Below are 21,446 nucleotides of genomic sequence, written 5' to 3' on the forward strand. Positions count from 1 at the left end.
AAAAAAAAAAAAGTTATGAACATCGTGTATACGTTCGACTAATAATTCCATCGTAATAATAAAACGCCGGTTCCATCGTTTTATTCAAACTCTCGGATTTTGACAAAACTACAGCACCTAGAGTCTTGATTTTTGCAGGGTATATTGGTTTAATAAAGTACAATATAATCGTGTAAAAAATGAATTTTAAAAAATCAGTGAGGGCGTCCTCCTCAGCAAATGTTATAATATGGCTTTAACTTCAAAGGAAATGTGTTCTTTTCTTAAGTGTTAAATATTTGTTTGTTTGGTCATTTCTTAAAAGGGGCAATTTGCTGCAAATTTTATGTTGTCTAAGCTGATCCCCGGAAGCTGATACCCATCCAGTTTTGTTGTAAAGCAAACTGAACAATCTTTTGAAATGGAATTGGTTATTTTTTCAAACCCAATTTTTGGCATATTTGTAATACATGTACCAAACTTACACCAAAATAGAGTCAGTCAAATTTGTTGTTAGTCCCCCATAGAACTCAAAAAAAAAAAGAAACGGCCAAAATAACCAGTGGGTTTCTTTTAGCTTATATCATATCATTTTATTTGCCAGCTATCTTGTTATTTCGACTCAAAATGCAGGAAATAAAGCAGTATGCAGACTTTTTATTAGACGTACAATATTGTATGTAACATCTACGTTATTTAATCTATTGCCATTCTATTTCCAGTAATGTTTAAGTTCTAATGAATGTTTGATGACGTAAAATCGATAATATATTTCTACCAGATATTATACGTAACTTATTATCGATTTTACGTCATCAAACATTTCATTCTATTTCCAGTACTAATGTTTAAAATCATTACTGGAAATAGAATGACAATAGATTAAATATTAACGTAGATATGTTACATACAATATTGTATGTCTAATACTCGGAGTCTGCATACTGCTTAATACTCGAAATAATAAATTACTAATAGATTATTATTTCAGCATGTTGAGTAAAGAATAAAAAAAATTAAAATTTGATGGATATGATACATTATGGCTTCAAAGCAAACATGACTATAAATCTGTGTTGTTAAATCCAAAACAGTTTTGTTCTTTATTTTTTGTTCTGGATTAAGGGGTGGGGTATGAACGTTTGGACAGTATTTATTGTGGGACATTAGAGCACATCGGACATATCGAATTGCATTCTGAATACGAAGAATGTTCTTCTGATATCAAATAATTTTCATATTTTGAAATTCTCAATGTAATACACATTTTATGGCAAATGATTAAAATTGATATTTTTGATATTTAACAGTACAAGTAAATTTTATAAATCTAATGACATATTCTTAAAGTATTAGCTGGGAGGAATGCCGACGATCAATTGAAAATTTTGACCTTCAGATTGAAGATTTTTTCCCCAAAACACACAAAAAAAATTAGGTCTTTTGGGGAAAAAAATCCATATCTTCAATATGAAAGGTCAAAATTTTCAATTGATCGTCGGCTTTTCCTCCCAGCTACATACACTTTAAGAATATGTCATTAAATTTATGAAATTTACTTCGAGGACTGTTATATATCAAAAATGTGAAAAATATCAAATTTTAATAATTTGTCATAAAATTTGTATTATATCGTGAATTAAAAAAAAAAAAGCACATTCCAGATCCCTTAAGTGTTAAATATATGTTTGTTTGGTCATTTCTTAAAAAGGGCAGTTTGCTGCAAATTTAATGTTGTCTGAGCTGTTACCCATCCAGTTTTGTTGTAAAGCAAACTGACCAATCTTTTGAAATGGAATTGGTTAATTTTTCAAACCTTCTTTTTGGCATATTTGTAAGTAATACATGTACCAAACTTACACCAAAATAGAGTTGGTCAAATTTGTTGTTAGTCACCCCATAGAACTCCAAATTAAATGACCAAAATAGCCAGTGGGGTTTCTTTTAGCTTATCTCAAGTGTTATTTTGGCTCAAAATCCTAAAATAATAATATACTACTAATAGATTATTATTTCAGCATGTTGAGTAAAGAATAAAAATATTAAAATTTGATGGATATGATGTATACATTATGGCTTCAAAGCAAACATGAATATACATCTGTGTTGTTGAGTCCAAAACAGTTTTGTTCTTTATTTTTTTGTTCTGGATTAAACTGAACAATAATACTCAAATTTATTATTGTTCTTGGTTTTTGTTTGTTTCTTTGTTTATTTGCATGTTTCAGTTGACATGCAGATGTTATTATTTGTTTTACAGGAAGAAAACTGACAAAGTTCCTAAAGGACAAGTGAAGTTAAGCAACAAATGTAAGTGACACTTAACCTCATGAGAACTACCTGCCGATTGGCCAAAATGAATGTTGTGTCCAATTTTGAACCAATCAAGGAGGGTATTAAAAGGGCATTTCGTGATCTACAGCCTCATCCCCCACTTTTCTCAAAAAAAGTTGAGATTTTTATATCACTGGAAACCTCTGGCTACATAATGTTTATGTACAAAATATTTCTTGTAGATTAATTCGTTAAGCAAAGATATCGTGAAATTTGAATTTCGTTCTGGTGCACCAGAACGAAATTACAACGCATTGTCTATGGAGCAGTGTAATACACATAATCATGCATAACTCGTGAACGCAAAATCAGAATCAACTGAAATTTTGGGAATAGGTTTTTTTCGTGGATATCTAACGAAAAATGACATAAATAGAGGATGCTAGGATCCCGAAATACTCCTTTAATAAGATCATTAAAGATCAAACATTATTTTTGGCCTAAGTTGAAAACAGAAACAAGAATTAGCACAAAGTAGGAACATAACATTTTCAAATTTAACGGTTAGATTTTTAATATTTTCATAACATTTACAAAGGTTGCCCCAAAAAGCTCAAATCAGTTATTGTTATTTAAAAACAAAGTTGTTCGATCCAATAAAAGAAGATTAGTTGGAAATGTTATATTAGAGTATTGACTGCAAGTTGTTTTGACTGCATTCCATCTTGTGCTATATTTTTTAGATATTATTCGTGAACCAGAAGCCGATGAGAATGAGAAGCCTCACCTATTTGCTGTTGGACCTCTGGTTGAAGATGGCGCTACTAGGACCTACTTTATCAGCTGTGGTAAGATTTATCTAGGCATTTGGTTGTGTTGGTATTATGGCACATAGTTCAGTCATCCAATATTTTACTATGAGCCACTCTGTTGAAAAGTATTATCAAGAATTTTTGTTACCATCCAAATGGCACTTTTACTGTGCAATATATTATAAGTCTTTGTGTCTTAGCCATACACAGTATGTACAGGGAACTAGAGGGAACAGACTGTTCCTTCTGGGACTACAAACTTCATCTATGAGACTACAAACTGTTCTTCTGTGGGACTAAATAAAGACTGTTCCTCTGTGGGACTACAGACTCTTCCTATACAAACTGTTCCTCTGTGAGAATACAGATTGTTCCTCTGTGAGACTACAGACTGTTCCTCTGTGGGACTACAGACTGTTCCTCTGTGAGACTACAGACTGTTCCTCTGTGGGACTACAGATTGTTCCTCTGTGAGACTACAGACTGTTCCTCTGTGGGACTACAGACTGTTCCTCTGTGAGACTACAGACTGTTCCTCTGTGGGACTACAGACTGTTCCTCTGTGAGACTACAGACTGTTCCTCTGTGGGACTACAGACTGTTCCTCTGTGGGACTACAGACTGTTCCTCTGTGGGACTACAGACTGTTCCTCTGTGGGACTACAGACTTCCTCAGTGGGACTACAGACTGTTCTTCTGTGAGACTACAGACTTCCTCTGTGGGACTACAGACTTCCTCAGTGGGACTACAGACTGTTCTTCTGTGAGACTACAGACTTCCTCTGTGGGACTACAGATTGTTCCTCTGTGGGACTACAGACTGTTCTTCTGTGAGACTACAGACTTCCTCTGTGGGACTTTTGTGATGACCTTTGTGATTTGTTAATAATCAGTCATAGTCAGAATATTGGAAGTAAGAATTACATCTTTGGTCTCTGTTATAGACTGTTCTTCTGTGAGACTACAGACTTCCTCTGTGAGACTACAGACTTCCTCAGTGGGACTACAGACTGTTCTTCTGTGAGACTACAGACTACAGACTTCCTCTGTGGGACTACAGATTGTTCCTCTGTGGGACTACAGACTTCCTCTGTGGGACTTTTGTGATGACCTTTGTGATTTGTTAATAATCAGTCATAGTCAGAATATTGGAAGTAAGAATTACATCTTTGGTCTCTGTTATTACCCCACCAGTTTGGTGATATTTTGATAGTTATCGTTATAGTTATGATCCAAATAATTTAGAAAGTATGCAACACAAGAAAAGTAGAAATTTCAATCAAATTTAGACTTTGAAAGGGAGTAGTAGAAACTGTTCATTTTCTTCATGTAAATTCAAACATGCTGTCCTATTCATTCATTGTTGCTGCAGAATGTGATGAAGATAAACTGGAGTGGATGGAAGTACTTAATGCAGCCATAGAGGGCGCTTCAGCTGAAACCGCACTGAAAAGACGTAGTCGTGCATCTGTTAAATTCACAGCACATGTAAGTTTGAGTCCAAATACAATGTATTAGCTTCTAACAGGTGGCTCCTGCTACAGGGGCCTGTCCAGAAACCGTCAACGCGGGAGGGTGGAAGTGTCAGAGAGGGGCTAATATTGCAGTGCCTAAATATGATGACTGAATAGCAGTTCACAAAATAGACCTGTTGTTTTTACCAAGGAGTTTATATATCATGCAATTAATTAATAATTAACAATTGATGGGAAATATTCAAGGTATATAAATTGCATATATAAAGGGCATTGCTGATCCACAGTACAGAAGATGTTTAAAGACATTCCCACAACCCAATGGGGTTTCTGACCTTGTATGTCTGGCTTTTGTACACATGTGGTACAGTTGATCATGCTTTGCATTGGAATTGTGTGCAAATATCTGGTGTTTTCATCCTATTATTTAACATTCATAACATCGAGACTTAGGAATAAAATTAATGCAGTGGGACAATATGAATGTTTCCTGTAAGAAAATCAAATATCAGTCCTAAGTCTCAACTATTAGCTCGTTGGCTGCAGTTTTAAAATTACCATTTTGTGTGTGTGGCAATGGGGACTTTGCCTCTAAAATTAGGTTATATTGATCAAATTTCCCAATCATAGTGCATTGTAGGAATGCCTTTAAGCCTCCTCTGTCCACAGTATATACAATAGGCCAGCCTGACTGTGATGTAATCCTACAATCACACATTAACACAATGAGAGTAGAGGGGAAAAAGAGAGAGAAAAAATAGGCAGAGAGAACTGAAGCAAATGCATTGCTGTAATTAATTAAATGATGTACAAATACCAGTACTATACTTTAAACTGTAATAGGTGAGACTCATAGATTCATATAAAAATTGTGCACCAGGCTGAGCTGAGCCCAGCCCCTACTTCAAGTGTGCTTCATGACTACACTAGCTTCCAGAGAAGTGCAGCACTCTCTTCCTCTGGTTGATGTGCACGCTCTGTTAATCAGAAAGACATACTGAGTTTTGTGTTCCTTTTATGAGCGCTGCTCTGTGCTGATCACTTTTTTGAAGTGTAATTCAATTATTACTGAATCAGCCAATCAGACCCCCACTTCCATGTTTACACTGTGTATGCTCATGTACCTCAAGCAAGATGGTGCCAATCTTCTCTGGAAGCTAGTGTAGTGTGTATTTTCATAGATTTCTGTAAGAATAAGTTGAAATCCATACACCCTCTCAGGGGATGTAGATTTCAAATGGGACTACCTGAATGTGGGACTCCATATGAAATTTACACCCCTGTGTAGAAGATTAAGAGCATGTCTTCCAGAAGGGGTTTATGGAATTCAACTGGAATAGCCCAATGTTTGCCTCTTATGAGTTGAGTAAAATATCTATAAGTTCATTTAAGGGATGGGGTATGAACGTTTGGACAGTATTTATTGTGGGACATTAGAGCACATCAGACATATCGAATTGTATTCTGAATACGAAGAATGTCCTTCTGATATAAAATAATTTTGATTTTGAAATTTGAAATGTAATACACATTTTATGGCAAATGATTAAAAATTGATATTTTTGATATTTAACAGTACTCAAGTAAACTGAAAATTTTGATATTTCGTATTGAAGATATGGATTTTTTTTTCCAAAAACACCAAAAAAATGAGATCTTTTTGGGAAAAAAATCCATATCTTCAATATGAAAGGTCAAAATTTTCAATTGATCATCGGCTTTTCCTCCCAGCTACATACACTTTAAGAATATATCATAAGATTTATCAAATTTACTTTGAGGACTGTTATATATCAAAATGTGAAAAATATCAAATTTTAATAATTTGTCATAAAATTTGTATTATATCGTGAATTTCAAAAATGAAAATTATTTGATATCAGAAAGACATTCTTCAGTATTCAGAATGCAATTCGATATGTCTGATGTGCTCTCATGTCCCACAAAAAATACTGTTGAAACGCTCAAAACACTCATTCCAGATCCCTGCTTGATTTATTGTGTCATTTCTAGGCTAAATTAGACAGGATGTGTAGCTTACAGACGGGAGCAAAAGAAGAAATGTATAAGGACCCAGAATGGAGAAAACAGGTACGTCTGAAATCATCATTATGTCCATATTCTTGTTCAGTAGGTACTCTGCCATGTTTGTGTGTCAATCATTAATGGCAAAATAGTGTAACTACAGATCATCTTGCCATGCGACTAGTAAATCTTGATTTAAAGTTTGTACTTGTTTGCCTTGTGTGAGTAATGTGTTGTGCCAATAACACATGGGATGAAAAACAGAAAACAGAATAAATCAAAATCAAAATCAAAAGCAGACCAAATGGAACTAAAAAGTTAAAATTAACAAAGACATTAACATTTATATGCATAAATAAAAAGGGAGGATGGCATCTCCTGTGTGCTATACTAATTTTCAAATAATTTGCAAGGAAAATACTCAACATCCGTTTTACATGTACTTTTATGTTTTAAAGCAATGGGAGGAACTAGTGAGTATAGCTGGTAGAACTGATTGGAAGAAACATGATGTAAAGGATGGAGTGACGGTGTCTAGAATGGGGTTCAATGAGAATCAACATGCCATTATCAAGGTAGGTGCATAAAGATTTAATACAGGGTGTAGCAAAATGTTTGGTACCCATCAGTTTTGGTGTTCATTGACAAGCTTGCTTCTTCAATATGCAACATTTGATCCCCTTGAAATGTCCAGGATTTATAGTTAAATGACCTTTAATAACATTCATTTATAAATAAGATAGCTCCTGGGTTGTATTTTGTACTGGTAGCCCTGTCCATAATCACTGGAAACTGATGGGTACCAATCATTTTGATACACCCTGTACCACCAAATAGAAATGTGGTCGATTGCTGTCTCAGAAAAACCATGAATGATATTATAATTAAGCATTATCTACAATGAGCAGATTTGTATGATTTTGGCTAAATTTTGATTGGTGTGTGATTAGTAATTAATGTTAAATCCTGCAAGTGTACCACAGATGGGAGAGATCGTGTAAGTTTTAAGTCGTAAAAAATAATGGTCAACCTATTACTCCTAGTCAGCGGGATCCAGCAAGGGCTGATTTCAACCATCATAGCTGTCGCTAAGAACTGAGTCGCTTCTGTGGTAGTGCTTTCTTTCAGATTTTTCTGATATTTTCCTTTGACTAAATCTTGAAATGAAACTTTCATTCCTAGTTAGTTAGGTCAAACTAAAGGTTCACTTTCCAGTGATATTGTTAAATAATAATCTTTTGTATTACCGGTACCATGGAAATGTAGTCCTATAATATTTAAGTAAGTAGATGATGTCAGCCCTGTCAGCCCCGTGCACGCAGGAGCCCCCCCAAAAAAAAAAAAAAAAGAAATTTGAAAAGCATACAAAAAGTCCCCAAATTTCAGAATTTGCGATCATAGCGAGCAAAAAAATCAGGTTTTTTATGCTTTTTTTTGACAAAAATGGTCAAAATTTTGGGAAGAAAGTCCACTTTTCACAAAATCAGCACTCCCAAATGAAATCCTGCGTACGGGCCTGCACCCTGTCATGATGGACGCTATTAAAGATGCTGAATCTGACAGTTGGGACTCAGAGAAATCACAAAAAATACAATAAAATAGTGATAAGTATGAATGGTCGTGGAATCGAACTAGAGACCTGTCCCTCGGTCATCTTGGACTGTCCACCAATATGGCTGCCATTTCTGGTTGGTTTATTCGATAGGGCAGAGTGTCGACACCATGTATTATAAAGATTTTTTCCCTGCAACTTAATACTCCTTTGGTGAGCGACGGGCAATTGGTATTTCACCGAACGCAAAAAAAGGAGTCCTATCTGATTGGCTAGGAATCGATCGCTAGATCGCTCAGTCATTGTCAGTGCTGAAGTACAAACTCAAAATGTAGAGATGTATTCAATTCGATAAAAATCAATATTCTATTATTGACGCAGATAAAGAAAGTTGCATAGTGTTTGGATAGCTCTCGATATAGTGCATTGTATTATAGACTTGTGATTTAATATTCTATAGAGCATATGTGGATCTGATTTTAATTCTCAAACAGTTGAATATATCACAACTATATGCGTATAATGACAACAGCAATCGCCTATTAGTGTATTGAATATCCAGTTAGTGTATTGAAAACAAAACCTGGGTTTTACCTGACAACAAATCAAATTTTCTTGTAATGGCAACACCATATGGGGTACTGAGCAGGCGCAAATCGTAAAAACATGTAGAATAGAAACTCTGTGGTATCTCATATCGTGTAAATGGTATGCCTAACCTGAGTCGCTCGGCCTATTTTGAACAAAATCGTCATGCGTAGCTTTTGAAAAACGAGAGGAATCGCTGTATTATTTTTGACACGAAGATATAGGGATGATGACGCTGTGTAGGGTCTATACCAGTTGCAGTTGTTGACACTTATCTGTTTACTTTCAGGTTGAAGGGATAGTTGATGCTAAGATGAGATTGGTCTATGGATTCCTGCAAAAATCTCTTACACAAGGAGGCAAGGTAGGCATATTGGTTGGATCACAACAACAATGAAGTTTAGTGCCAATAAACTAAGTTTATTTTTCAACAAACTGACAAATGTTTTGGACTGAAATACTTTGTCTGAAGAAAACACTACTTTTCACATACACAAGAAAGTGTAACCTTTGTTTCATCAATTTGAAACACTTTTAAAATGTTAATTCCTGATAATTGTGATCAGTTGTTTTTTAATAAACTATACATTTCATTAATTCATCGTCTGTATTCCATAGTGGTGTATAGTGGGGCGCCGCGAATAAACAACTTTTCAAGAAAATCGGGTTTGAAGAAATGCCAATTTAAAATCGAGTTGTGTAAATCAGACATTCATTATATTTTGTAAATGATGTGATATTTCTGTAGTAAACTAAATAGATTTTATTGTTATATATTTTTCAAAAGAAATAAATACATACTATTGCTGGCAAACTGAAAATAAAACTATACGTCACTATGGAAAACAAACAAAACGCAATACCCTAACCTAACGTTAACCGACGCCACCTCGTCGCCGTGTAATCCCTATGGCGTTACTTTTGTCGTTCAGTATTCCATAGTGGCGTATAGGTCCGATACGATGTACGCCACTATGACATACGATGTTTTTCATTTTGCCGATATTTCATAATTATAAAATGTGTATAAAAAGTGGCGTATGGTCGATACGCCACTATGGAATACAAAAATGTCACTTTGTAACTATACGCCACATTTAATTAATTAATTACTAATTAATTAGCTAATTATGACTGATGAGACTTAGAAAAAATGAAAGAGAACATCATTAAAAACATATGTGCCAATTTTCAAAAAAATGACCAAAAATCACTATACGCCACTATGGAATACAGCCGACGAATTGTTCAAAAACTGATAATCAAACTTAAAGATGCTCTTGGTTTATCATCAACTAATTTGAACACTGTATTGTTTTGGTAAACAATGTATGTTTACTTTTTAAAACTATATTTTTGCATTCTGTAATTGTTTATGGTAATGAAGTTTATGGTAATGAAAAGCACTATTGCTTTAGCTGGCAAATTAACAAATTATGACCTTTTTTTAAACAAAAAAAGCGTAAAAACTGTTGTTTTTTCACCTGCAACACTCGTAAAGTGGACCTATTTGGCCTTTTGGTAATGGGGGAGGGAGCAGCCATCCCCTGGCTTCACCCCTGAGGACAGGACACCCAATACATGCTTCCCATTCAACCAATATAAACCCCTATTCCTTGACAAATGCCAATTACCCCAAACACCCGGGGGGGGGGTACTCAAGTTTGGTTTTGGTAGGGACGTGCCGCTGAGATTTTGGAAGTGGACCCATAAATATACCAATTTTTCAAGTTATTTGGACCCATTGATATACCAAAAGTCAAAATTTTCATATTGAATTTAACCAAAATTGTCTTAGTTTTTACAAATTTTCCCAAAATTTCGGGAAAATTTTGAAAATTTTGGCTGGATTAAGGAAAAATTGGGCTGTTTTCCGAAAAAATTGAGAACATTTTGAAAAAGGACCCATTCATATACCAAAATAGGCTTTGAAAAGGGGTCATTGATATACCAGAAGGCCGAAAATGCTACCCATGTTTGCGGCACGCCCCCGTATGGTCATTTGTACTGAGTACCCACCCACCCCCCCGGGCCCAAACCCCACTTTTGTGTGATTTATTTCATCTTATGAATTGCCACCCAAGTGAATTTATAAATATTTGTAGCCTTCCATATTTTGAAATATCTTACTGGGTATGTTTCTTTCATGTATGCATACAGCTGGACTTCCCTTTCAGGAAAGAAAAGGTCCTGGAGAAGATCTCCTGTAAGCCTTCATGCAGTATTGTAGACTGTTTCCATGAAATACGCAATCTGCCACGCACAAGACCAAGATGCGCAACCGTTCTCAAGATGGCGATGCCTAATCACATGACCTCTAGAGAGACCTGTGGTTTGCTAATTACATCTGTCAATCACTCAAAGAGCACTCCGTCGGTTAAGGTATGATTTCTGTTATCTCCTTTTTCTTTCTTTCATTTACCTGATATTTTTCCTTTCCTATCTGTTTTTTGCTTTCACTTTTCTTCCAGGTCATTCGATTCTTCTTTTTCTTTTTCTCGGTAGACACAGGTTTCAGTGGCATAGCCAGGTTTTCTGAATCAAGGGGCGGGCACAAACTTGTTGAACATGCCAAACTGCCAACAGAACATTTTTTTGCTGATGGAAATTGTTACTTTGACCCCACTTTTGTTTGTTCAGAGTGCTCAAGAATCTAAAAAGTGGGGGGGGCACAAAACTTGTTTCTTCTCCCTGCACAATTGTCAATTGCTGAGCCCAAATTTTTTTCACAAGTGCAGGTCGTGCAATGATGGCGTAAGATGCATATGAACTGATGGTCCCCCAACCGGTTATGCCACTGACAGGTTTACATTTCAACGTTGAATCAGTGTTGTTTCAACAGTAAAATTGAATTTCAATTAATATTGATTATCAACTTGAAATGTCAACCTACTGGGTATCATATACCATTTATTTCTATTCTTCTTTCTCCCTTATCTGTTTTCTTTCCGTTTTTTTCTTATTCTGTTATTTCTTTCTTCTTTTTCCCTTCAATAATGTTTCTAGGGAACAAACTGAAAGATTGATGATGCCCTATGAATGAAAATAGTAGGGAAGGAGGGGTTAAAAATGTTGATTATTTCTCCTATGCTCTTACAGTAAAGCATCAATGTTATTTTGACCCACTTGGGGTTTTATTACAGCTATCAGCTTTGAAATTAAACTTCTGACAGGATCATTTTGGTTTGTACCCATATTCAGACCTATTTGCTGCATGTGTCCATTCAATCTGTGAATCTGTCACATTACTGAGTCAGAGAGACTTTTTGGTATGGATTCCCTTAGTTCTGTTTCATATACATGTAAAAGGCAGATCAGGTTCATGCATGAACTCCAGGCCCATAGCCGTTTTTGTGAAAAGTGGACTTTCTTCCCCAAATTTTGACCTTTATTGCCCAAAAAAGCTTTTAAAATTCAATTTTTTGGCTCGCTACGCTCGCACATTTTTTACATTTTGGGCATTTCATGTACATATCCTTAAAACTTTTGAATCCATGCTTTCTTCAAATGTTTTCAGCTTTGACAGCCAGTTGCCATGGCAATTGCCATGAGCATGAAAGTTAGTCTGAAAAACACAGTGGTCAATCTGTCATCCTAATCAGCTGGATCACCATATTATATGCCCTCTGGCAATTCCAGTCCTGAAACTCACTCCCCTACCCAGCTGACCTCCAGAGCACCAGGAATGTGTTGACATGCAAAAGGTCAAACATCAGCAGGTGTCGAGGTATATGAGATCAAATTATGAAATCCAATATCAGAAAATGAAACCAGTGAAACAAAATTTATTACCCTCGCTTTTCTCTAATCGAGGGTAATTTTGCTAAAGTTCTTTAAGGACCCGTCGACGAAATGGACTGTTTGTATACTTTTGCAAATTTGGTTGGGGGTGCATTGCACCCCCTGGCTTCGGCTCTGTTGATTTCTATACTTTGATCAGCTCGTAATCGGCGGGAATTTTAACATCGCGGATTAATATCAATATATTTTATTTAGAGAATTGTCTTGTGACACCACGCCAGAAAAATCACAAATTATTAATTCAAGTCCTATACTTGTCTACTTTCTTTAACATGCACATTGTAGATCTTCCAGATGCACAATATCACTCTTAACGTGGATCTACTTTTTCGGCGTAGTGGTAAAAGCCTAACAATTCCCGCCTATTACGAGCTGATCAAAGTATATGTAGGAATTGGTTTGGGATGTGCAGAACTTGTAACGGGTAATTATGGAGTATTCTAGGGATATAGTATAGGGTAAAGCATGCCATGTGGCACCCACAGTGTGGGTTCCACACCTTAACAAACACACACAATTTCCACCATTGAGAATACAATAATGTTCATGTAGATATATGCTTGACAGTTCAACTTTTCTTTGATCTGCAACAGGAAGCAGTGCGGATATCAGTTGGTGTAACTGGGTGTGTATTAGAACCAGTGTTAGAACCAGTGCCTACAGCAGCAGCATCAACATCAAATATGGATGACTCAGATGAAGATGAGATGGATACCGAACCTATGAAGACTAAGATGACCTTTATTATGCAGGTCAATTTACAGGGTAGTCTCCAGCGCATTGTCAAAGCATCGTATAAGTCGGGGTTGTTAGTCATAGGTATGCGTTCATTCTATCTCAACCTGGTGGAACATATCAATAACTATGTCAAAATTGTAGATATTTAGTACGTATAGAGGCCGTCAGCCTTTCACCATCTTGTGGGTACAAACGATCTGCGTGTTCATGCGTCGGACACTACGCAAAGGGCGCGGCTTGCTACGCAGCGGTTATCACGCGTCAACACGGTGATTTTGATGTTCACGTACGGAGATCGAACGACCATCACAGCGTGTACCCACAAGATGGCGGCATATGACGTCACGCTGACGGCCTCTATTAAATTGTTGGGTGTATCACATACCGATGGATGATGAACAATCGGGCGGATTCATAGTGACGTATATATATATTGAGATTTCACAAAAAATGGTTATCATAAATGATAGTGATGTATTACTATTATCTTTGGCAATCTATATAACATAAAATTATGTTAAGCAGCCCTCGAATTAACCCACGGCACCCATGGCATTTTGCTGTGGGTGCCCATCCCCACTGCCGTAATGCCCTCAAAATATGTCCTTTACCCAAGGCAGTCATTTGTCGTGCCCTCTAATGAAGTTGCCGCGGTGCCCCAGCCCTGCCCCTTCATTATAAAATCATCTATCTATGTTTGTGTGTGTTTTCTTCACTTTTGAAAAATTGCCTTGGTGCCCTTCTCAAATTTTCAACAGTTGCCATAATGCCCTCTTGAAATATTACAAACTGCTGTGCTGCCTTGCCTTTTCAGTGAAAATCCAAGGCAATTATCAACTTGCCCTAAAAAAGTTGCCGTGCCCCTTCAGATCCTGATGTTAAGTACTACAATCCTGGTCAAAATTGTTGGAACACTTTAACATGGGTACTTCAAATATTCCCCCGATCATGGCTGTTTTTTTTGGTCATGCACTCCTAAAGACATCAAACATTGATTGGGGGGCAGGGGGAAGGTTGTAGAAGTAGGAAACAGTTCAGACTTCACACCAAAGAAAGCAAAATTTTAGTACCATATGTCAAGTATAATAATAGATTTCGCGGTTCTCATGTTGGGCTGTTCTCGTGATAGGCCTATCTCTAATTACCCAACACCTGTTACCCATAATACTTGTCCTGACTTTTCAAACTACTACGATAGACGTCTCTCAATGATTAAGACACAACTTAATCACCTCTGGTTTGTAGCTGTGACGCTTACTTCGGTACTCATGATCTGAAAACCCATCATTCACCTCTTCCAAGTCCTGTCCTGCTACCACATTGGAGGACCCAAAAACACCCCGAAATTCTAGTAGTATAGATGTAGGCCGTCAATTCAATCGGGAGAAATGTGAACGCAAACGGGTTATATAGGCCTTACCATAACTGATGATTTTTATGTTAATCATGTCTTGAAAATATGCCTATTGGTCTGATGAGATGCACCTGTTAGTCACATAGCGCCATAGACTTACCTGTTTGTCTGGGCTCTGCGCACACCCCTGTTGATACTCCGCGATAGCACAATGTGAGCACGTGATATCACAACGCGAGCATGCGATATCGCACCGTGCATACGCGATATCGCACCGCGTGAACACGATAGCGTTCCAACTACTTTTTGACCTGGATTGACTAGTCGGTATCATTTACAAAATTTTAATATTTTGGAAATAACTACCCATATAAAAAAATCAGACCTTTTCGGATAACTTCCCGATAGTCACCGGGTAGACACCGGCAAATTTCACATGCAAATTAGATAGGTAGCGGGTGACCCGATAAAATTTTGGGAAACCCCCATAGCAAAAAAATCAGACCTTTTCGGATAACTTCCCGATAGTCACCGGCAAATTTCACATGCAAATTAGATAGGTAGCGGGCGACTACCCGATAAAATTTTGGGAAACCATAGTGGATACCTTTCAGGTAATAGGTACCGGATGACTACCCGATGACTGTTTTGGGAAACTAGCGGGTAACTACCCGATGACTTTTTTTTGGAACAAGCGGATAACTACCCGATAACTTTTCAGGGACCTAGCGGATAACTTTTGGTGACGATATACCTGGTCTGCTCCGGGAGTCTGCTTTTAATAGACACTGAATAATCCTTGCCAAATACAATCTACCTTCTCACCATTTACCATTGTTCATTTCTTGAAATATTTGCGATTGACATACACCTGATTTTACATCCGTCACTATATGTAATACACCCGACAAAAATGATCATACATTGTGTGCCACCAAATAATAGGTCTCATTGTTTAAATCACAACATGAAAGTTTCCATACTGCTCTTGACTGAAGTTAGAGGAATCCTTTGTTTAGAAGTAGAATACGAGTGTAACAGAATACCAATCTGTAAGAAAGATGTATTGTAACTTAAAAGTTGCATAAAAGCGGGTAATTTTGCAATGCAAATTACATTTGCTGTCCTTATATGCTGCTTAAATTTGGGTAACTAATTAAAAAAATTAAGTAGAAAAGGTTCTTTTTCAGATCTTAAAACTATATACTCACTCAGAAACATTTCAATTCCTATCAGGAATCTTGATCACTCTGGTGTTTCTAGATGTTAGTAGAAACAGCAACAAAAAAATAGTAGTTTTTGAAATTGTTAAAAATAATTATTTTTATCATGTAGAGTTTTTTATAGGGATGTATTCAAGGATTTTGTGCAGTTATATGTAATATCCTGCCAGAGTACTCCACAAATTGATCAGGTAATGTGATTTATTTGACCATAATATAATACATTATATTTTTTTAAAGTGCAAGTGCTTTCTTCCTCATTATACACTAAGCCAAAAAAGAAACTTATAATTTTTCACAAGGTCATATCTTAAAATCCTGTCCATTAAAATTAACTAAAATTACACACAGGATGGCCTCAATACTCTACTCTAAACACATGTCAGTAACCAATCAGTTGGCCAACTGACACAACCGCAAAATGCACTGATATGGAACAACTTCCTGAACCACATTCACAGCCCTATTGGCACACAGCAAAAGAAATTTGTGAGAATGAAATCTTGAATCACAGGTCACAGCCAACAATTTTAACAACATTAAGTTAAAAACATTAAAGAGAGTCAAAACAAACTTACCAGGATCATCATGTCACATGTCAAAACAAATAATGAAGTCCTTAAGTAACGGGAAGCTTGGGGCAATCTTCCCCAGGATATCATCAGTAACTGGTTAGAAGCATGAGAAGCAGGTGCACAGCATGCGTGCAAGCGCACGGTGGACATACCCGTTACTAAAGGACTTCATTATTTGTTTGGACATGTGACATGATGATCCTGGTAAGTTTGTGATCTGTTTGTAGCTGTTGGTAAGTTTGTGACCTGTGATTCAAGACGCCATTCTCACAGATTTCGTTTACTGGGTGCCAATAGGGCTGTGAATGTCGTCCAGGAAGCTGTTCCATATCAGTGCATTTTGCTATTGTGTCAGTTGGACAATTGCTTGGTTACTGACATGTGTTTAGAGTAGAGTATCGAGGCAATTCTGTATGTAATTTTGGTTAATTTTCATGGACAGGATTTTAAGATACGACCTTGTGAAAAATTATAAGTTTCTTTTTTGGCTTAGTGTATATGCCTTGGTCATCTACTGCTTACAAGTATATGTAAACTATATACATGCAATATGTAGGCCTACCCAGCAAACACACAACATTTTCACATTATTCGCAAAAGGTTAGAAAAGGTTGCTAAGCGTTTAAATGTTGGGTTATAAAGGGCATAAAACATTTTCATAATGTTTAAAAACATTTTTTGAAAACTTATTTAACTATATTCTAACATAATGTTATTTAAGCATTCACAAAATATTTCACAATAAAATGTTTGCAAAAAATGTTTTACAAAAACATATTGACAACATTTTAAAAATGTTGTTGTAATTGAATGTATTTACATAAAAACGTATTCATGACCTTTATATAATCGGACATTATACCAAAACCAAAACATTTAAAATGTTATAAAATGTGTGTTTGGCAAGCATGGTTAATTTTCAAATTTGACTGCCATAAAATTGGCTTACAGCCTCGCACACTGTCTGCTGACAAGGGGGTAACAGGGGAAATTTGTTGCCCCAGGCTGCATGGGCATAAAGGATGCAAGAGAACACATGTAGACGACCCTAGATTATAATTCGTGAAAAACAAATTGGCACACTTGCTCAAAACGATTCAAATGTCATACCAATAGTATGAAGGGGAGTGTATACAAGTCTGTCATGAATTTAGAGTAGAGACCCTGCCTTTATTGGGGGAGAAGGGAACTTGGTACAAATGGCCATACAGGGACATGCCTAGCATTTTCAGCCTTATTGTAGGCACAATATTTGAAATTTAATCCCAAAATTTTTGGGAAAAGTTGTAAAAATTAAGACAATTTGTGTTAATTTGGCCAAAATTTTTTTATTTTGGTACATCAATGGATCCAAATTTCTTGATAAATTGGTAGTATATGATGGGTCCATTTTCAAATTCTCAGCAGCACAACCCTACCCAAACCAAACTTGAGTACCCCTGGGCCTTCCCCACTCCACATCTTTCAATGTTGGAGGGTATGTCTCACAGACGTGATGACAACATGGCTTTGTACAGTGGCATTAAATTGTGTTAATAGCAAGGCAGAGATTCATCAAGATAGTCAAAGGGTGCCAATATTTTTTCCATGATTGAACAGTAGGGGGTTTACCATTTCTCTTAGGTATATTATGTACAACTGAAGAAACACAACTTTACAGCAATGTAGCATAGAATGCATGTCTTTCAAAAAAATTGCCAATTATACTATACAACTCAAACTATATAATTAAATCATGAATTATATATCAATTTATAAATGTATATACTCCAGTATATTTTGTAGCATAGATGTTTATGTCATATTTTATTTTTGAAACACATTTTGATAAGAAGTGATTAAAATAAAATGTTGATAATTTATATGAATCCATGTTTGTGTCCAATGGTTTTCACAAACCCTTGTCTCTTTCATCATGTTCAAATTTCGGATAAAAATTTATCAAGTGATAGATAAAAACATGAAAACATTTTGTGTCTGACGTCCCTGCAATCAAACTTCGCACAGCCTGTGATTAGTAAGTTAGCATAGCGTAAGCAGGAAAGTGCCTACCGGAGGCCTATCCTTGTTACGTAATTGTGACCAATCACAGACCGCAGAGTTTGACACAAAGGGACGTCAGGCCCAAACTATTTTTCTACTTCTGGTTTTGATTAAGACAAGGCAACGTGTACTGTCATACCTAAGTTTGTCCAACAGCTGTCTTTGTTCTTTGCCCGGCAGCATGTCACGTACCCCGTTTTGTCGAGGATCCCTGCATTCAAACTCCCGCTGAATCGAACCAAGGGCATATGCTATTGAAAAGTGAATTGGTTGTATGCTGTTCTCAAGTTTATCGACATTGACCATCATCTCATCTATTATGTAACAGCTGTTTATTTATTAGCAGCAGTTGTGTACATGCAAAGGGCTATTCCATTTAAAATCCACACTACTCCACAGGGGGAGTATGAATTTCTAATGGAATGAACACATTAGGCAGCTCCATTTGAATTTCATAGACCCTCAACCTGAATCTTTCACTGAGGGAGGGCAAGTTTTAATGGAACTGCCTGTGCTCATTCCATCTCAAATTCATACTCCTCCTGTGAAGATATTTCCAAAATCTTCCACAGGGGTAGTGTGGATTTTAAATGGAATATCCCAATGCACTCAAAATTGTTTTAATATAGCATACAATATATGCCATATTCAAACATAAACATCTCAAAAAAAGGAACTAAGCTCCCTTAAATAATGGCCATTATTCAAAAAGGGGCTATTGTATCACAAATCTGTAAAATGTGTTGGAAGTGATATTATCCCTTTTTCATCAACTCTTCATACAGGGTGATTTAAAATGAACTTAAAAAATAAAAATACAGATATTGAAATAATTTCTTATTGCAAGCTGTAATAGGCAAATAAATGTGTTTCCTAATGATTGGTGAAAGTCTTTAGGCTGCGATCACATAGAAGTATTTGCTATACAAAATACGCTCATTCGATCAGGCCGAGTTCACATAAGAGTATACTATGTGAACTCAGAATGAGCGTATTTCGTATACCATACTTTTATGTAATCAGCCTTACACATCTAATACTTCTGAAGTACACTCTTAGAAAACACCAAAACGATGTTGCACACAGTCGAGTATTATGCACACTATCAGTGTCCTACAGCATTTCGTGCTCACTCAACTGATGCCTCACAGGTTTCAGTTCAACATCAATTGAATGAAAATGATATGAATTTTAGAAATAATATATCTTCCGATTACTTATTCTGACCACTTTATTTCCGCAAATATACACACAAAAAAAGTGTATACAAAGTTGGGTACACATCTTTTTAAATCATCCTGTATGTATTGCATATCCCAAAACTTGATTCAAACGACCGAGAGAAGACACAAAGAACTCCAAATAAATCATGTTAATGTAGTTTATTTTCCTACACTTTTTACAGTATTCATAATTACATCTGTACATTATTCACAAATAAGGTCTACTTATTTACAGAAAATACTGGTAACAATTCTAACATCAAGATATACGACATATTGGGTCCATTGATCCATTACTTAAACCGTTCCTGTGCAGTCAAAAATCTATAAACTTACCAATCATATGAACCATGTCAGAGATTATAATTATTTGTATCAAAAACTAATGCCTCACAGGAGAGGCTTCTACATTCTCAAGATGTAAGGGAATTTGGTCTCCCTATGAGTAAAAATGCCTTGGTAATTGCCAACTTATAAATTTCTTTGGCAATATTTACCATGTTTTTTGTGGATCAACTCCAGTCATTCATAAGTGTTTCATAATATAAAATCCTCTGCAAATTGTTACAACCTTGCACTGGTCTTACATACTATTTGTTTTTTCCAGTCTACCAAATTTTTGTTAGTGTAATGGAAGCACATTTAAAGTGCTTGTCACAGAAGTATTAGAATTTAATGCTTTTAGAAGTCTCACAAAATGAGGTGACAAAGAAAATGGCCTGATAATTGAATGTAAAACCAATGCACCAACCACCTGCACAAATTTTGGACAATTCCACAACAATAGCAAATTCAGTATATTTTGCCAACATAAAGATTTGTTTACAAATCCATTGTAACACAAACAATTACTAAATACATTCAACTACTCCTTGCTGACAGTCCCGGGCTATTCCAGTTGAAATCCATACACCCCTATGGAAGTTCAATCTTCCAAACACAGGGAGTTCAAATGGGGTTACATGAATGGGTAACTCCATTTGAAATCTCGTCTCTTCGGCGGGAGATTTATTCAGGCCATGTCTTACATAGGGGGTGTATGAATTTCAACTGGAATGGCCGACTCCAATATATTTAAGCCACAAAATTCGGTACAATTACCGAATAGGGTGCAACTTGCTAGACTTGAGTCCAGTCCTCGTTTACGGAGTTTAGGGTTAGGGGTTAGGGTTGGGGTAGGGCAGTCTTGTAATAAGACTAGTAGAGTTGCACCCTATTCGGCAATCGCTCCCAAAATTCAATCATCCTAAAGAATTAACATCATTCCATCTGTATAGCATCAAAACAAAAATCAGAAATATCCACGTATAAAACACTTTCCGACTCACTGAAAGGGTTAGTCTTAAACCCTCATAAACGTTACCTGTGGAACCTCATTATTCATGCATGTGTCTACATCATTTTTATAGTAGCCACATAAATCAGCAATATACAATGCTCGTGTGTACATACTCGCACAACTGACCAGTTTTCAATCATCATGCAAGCCAAAGCCAAAAGGTTCTTTTCTTGTTACTTAATAAATAATGACCTGAGCTTTCAATTGAAGCAGAATTTGTACCAATGGCAGTATTTTTTGGCCCGAGCTTTCTATCCTAGGAATCTTTGATCAAAATTCTGATATGATCGCAGTTCAGTCCCCTTACTAAAACTTGAATTACATAGGCTTCTTTGTCAATTTCACATGGATAGATAGTTTCCAACAGCTTTTTTTCTCGCTTGAGCTCATTTTTGAATCACATAATAAATTCCGAGTCGTGGAAAATTTGCATTAGTTTTGACAT

General features: G+C 36.2%; 1 protein-coding gene across 2 annotated transcripts in view; it reads left to right on the forward strand.

Annotated features, from left to right (window-relative positions):
- The window catches only part of LOC140150963 (uncharacterized), a 20,191-nt gene extending 4,502 nt beyond the window's left edge, over positions 1-15,689 (forward strand). The window contains exons 3-10 of one of the 2 annotated variants that reach the window (XM_072173125.1): positions 2,240-2,289; positions 2,997-3,101; positions 4,438-4,553; positions 6,554-6,631; positions 7,024-7,140; positions 8,995-9,069; positions 10,866-11,087; positions 13,100-15,689. In XM_072173125.1, coding sequence (XP_072029226.1) covers positions 2,240-2,289; positions 2,997-3,101; positions 4,438-4,553; positions 6,554-6,631; positions 7,024-7,140; positions 8,995-9,069; positions 10,866-11,087; positions 13,100-13,393 — 1,057 coding nt within the window. In that variant the 3' untranslated portion in view covers positions 13,394-15,689. The remainder of the gene's footprint in view (positions 1-2,239; positions 2,290-2,996; positions 3,102-4,437; positions 4,554-6,553; positions 6,632-7,023; positions 7,141-8,994; positions 9,070-10,865; positions 11,088-13,099) is intronic. The other variant, XM_072173124.1, reaches the window with a different exon arrangement.
- Positions 15,690-21,446: the final 5,757 nt, after the last annotated feature.

The sequence above is a fragment of the Amphiura filiformis genome, chromosome 4, assembly GCF_039555335.1.
Source record: "Amphiura filiformis chromosome 4, Afil_fr2py, whole genome shotgun sequence".
NCBI lineage: Eukaryota > Metazoa > Echinodermata > Ophiuroidea > Amphilepidida > Amphiuridae > Amphiura > Amphiura filiformis.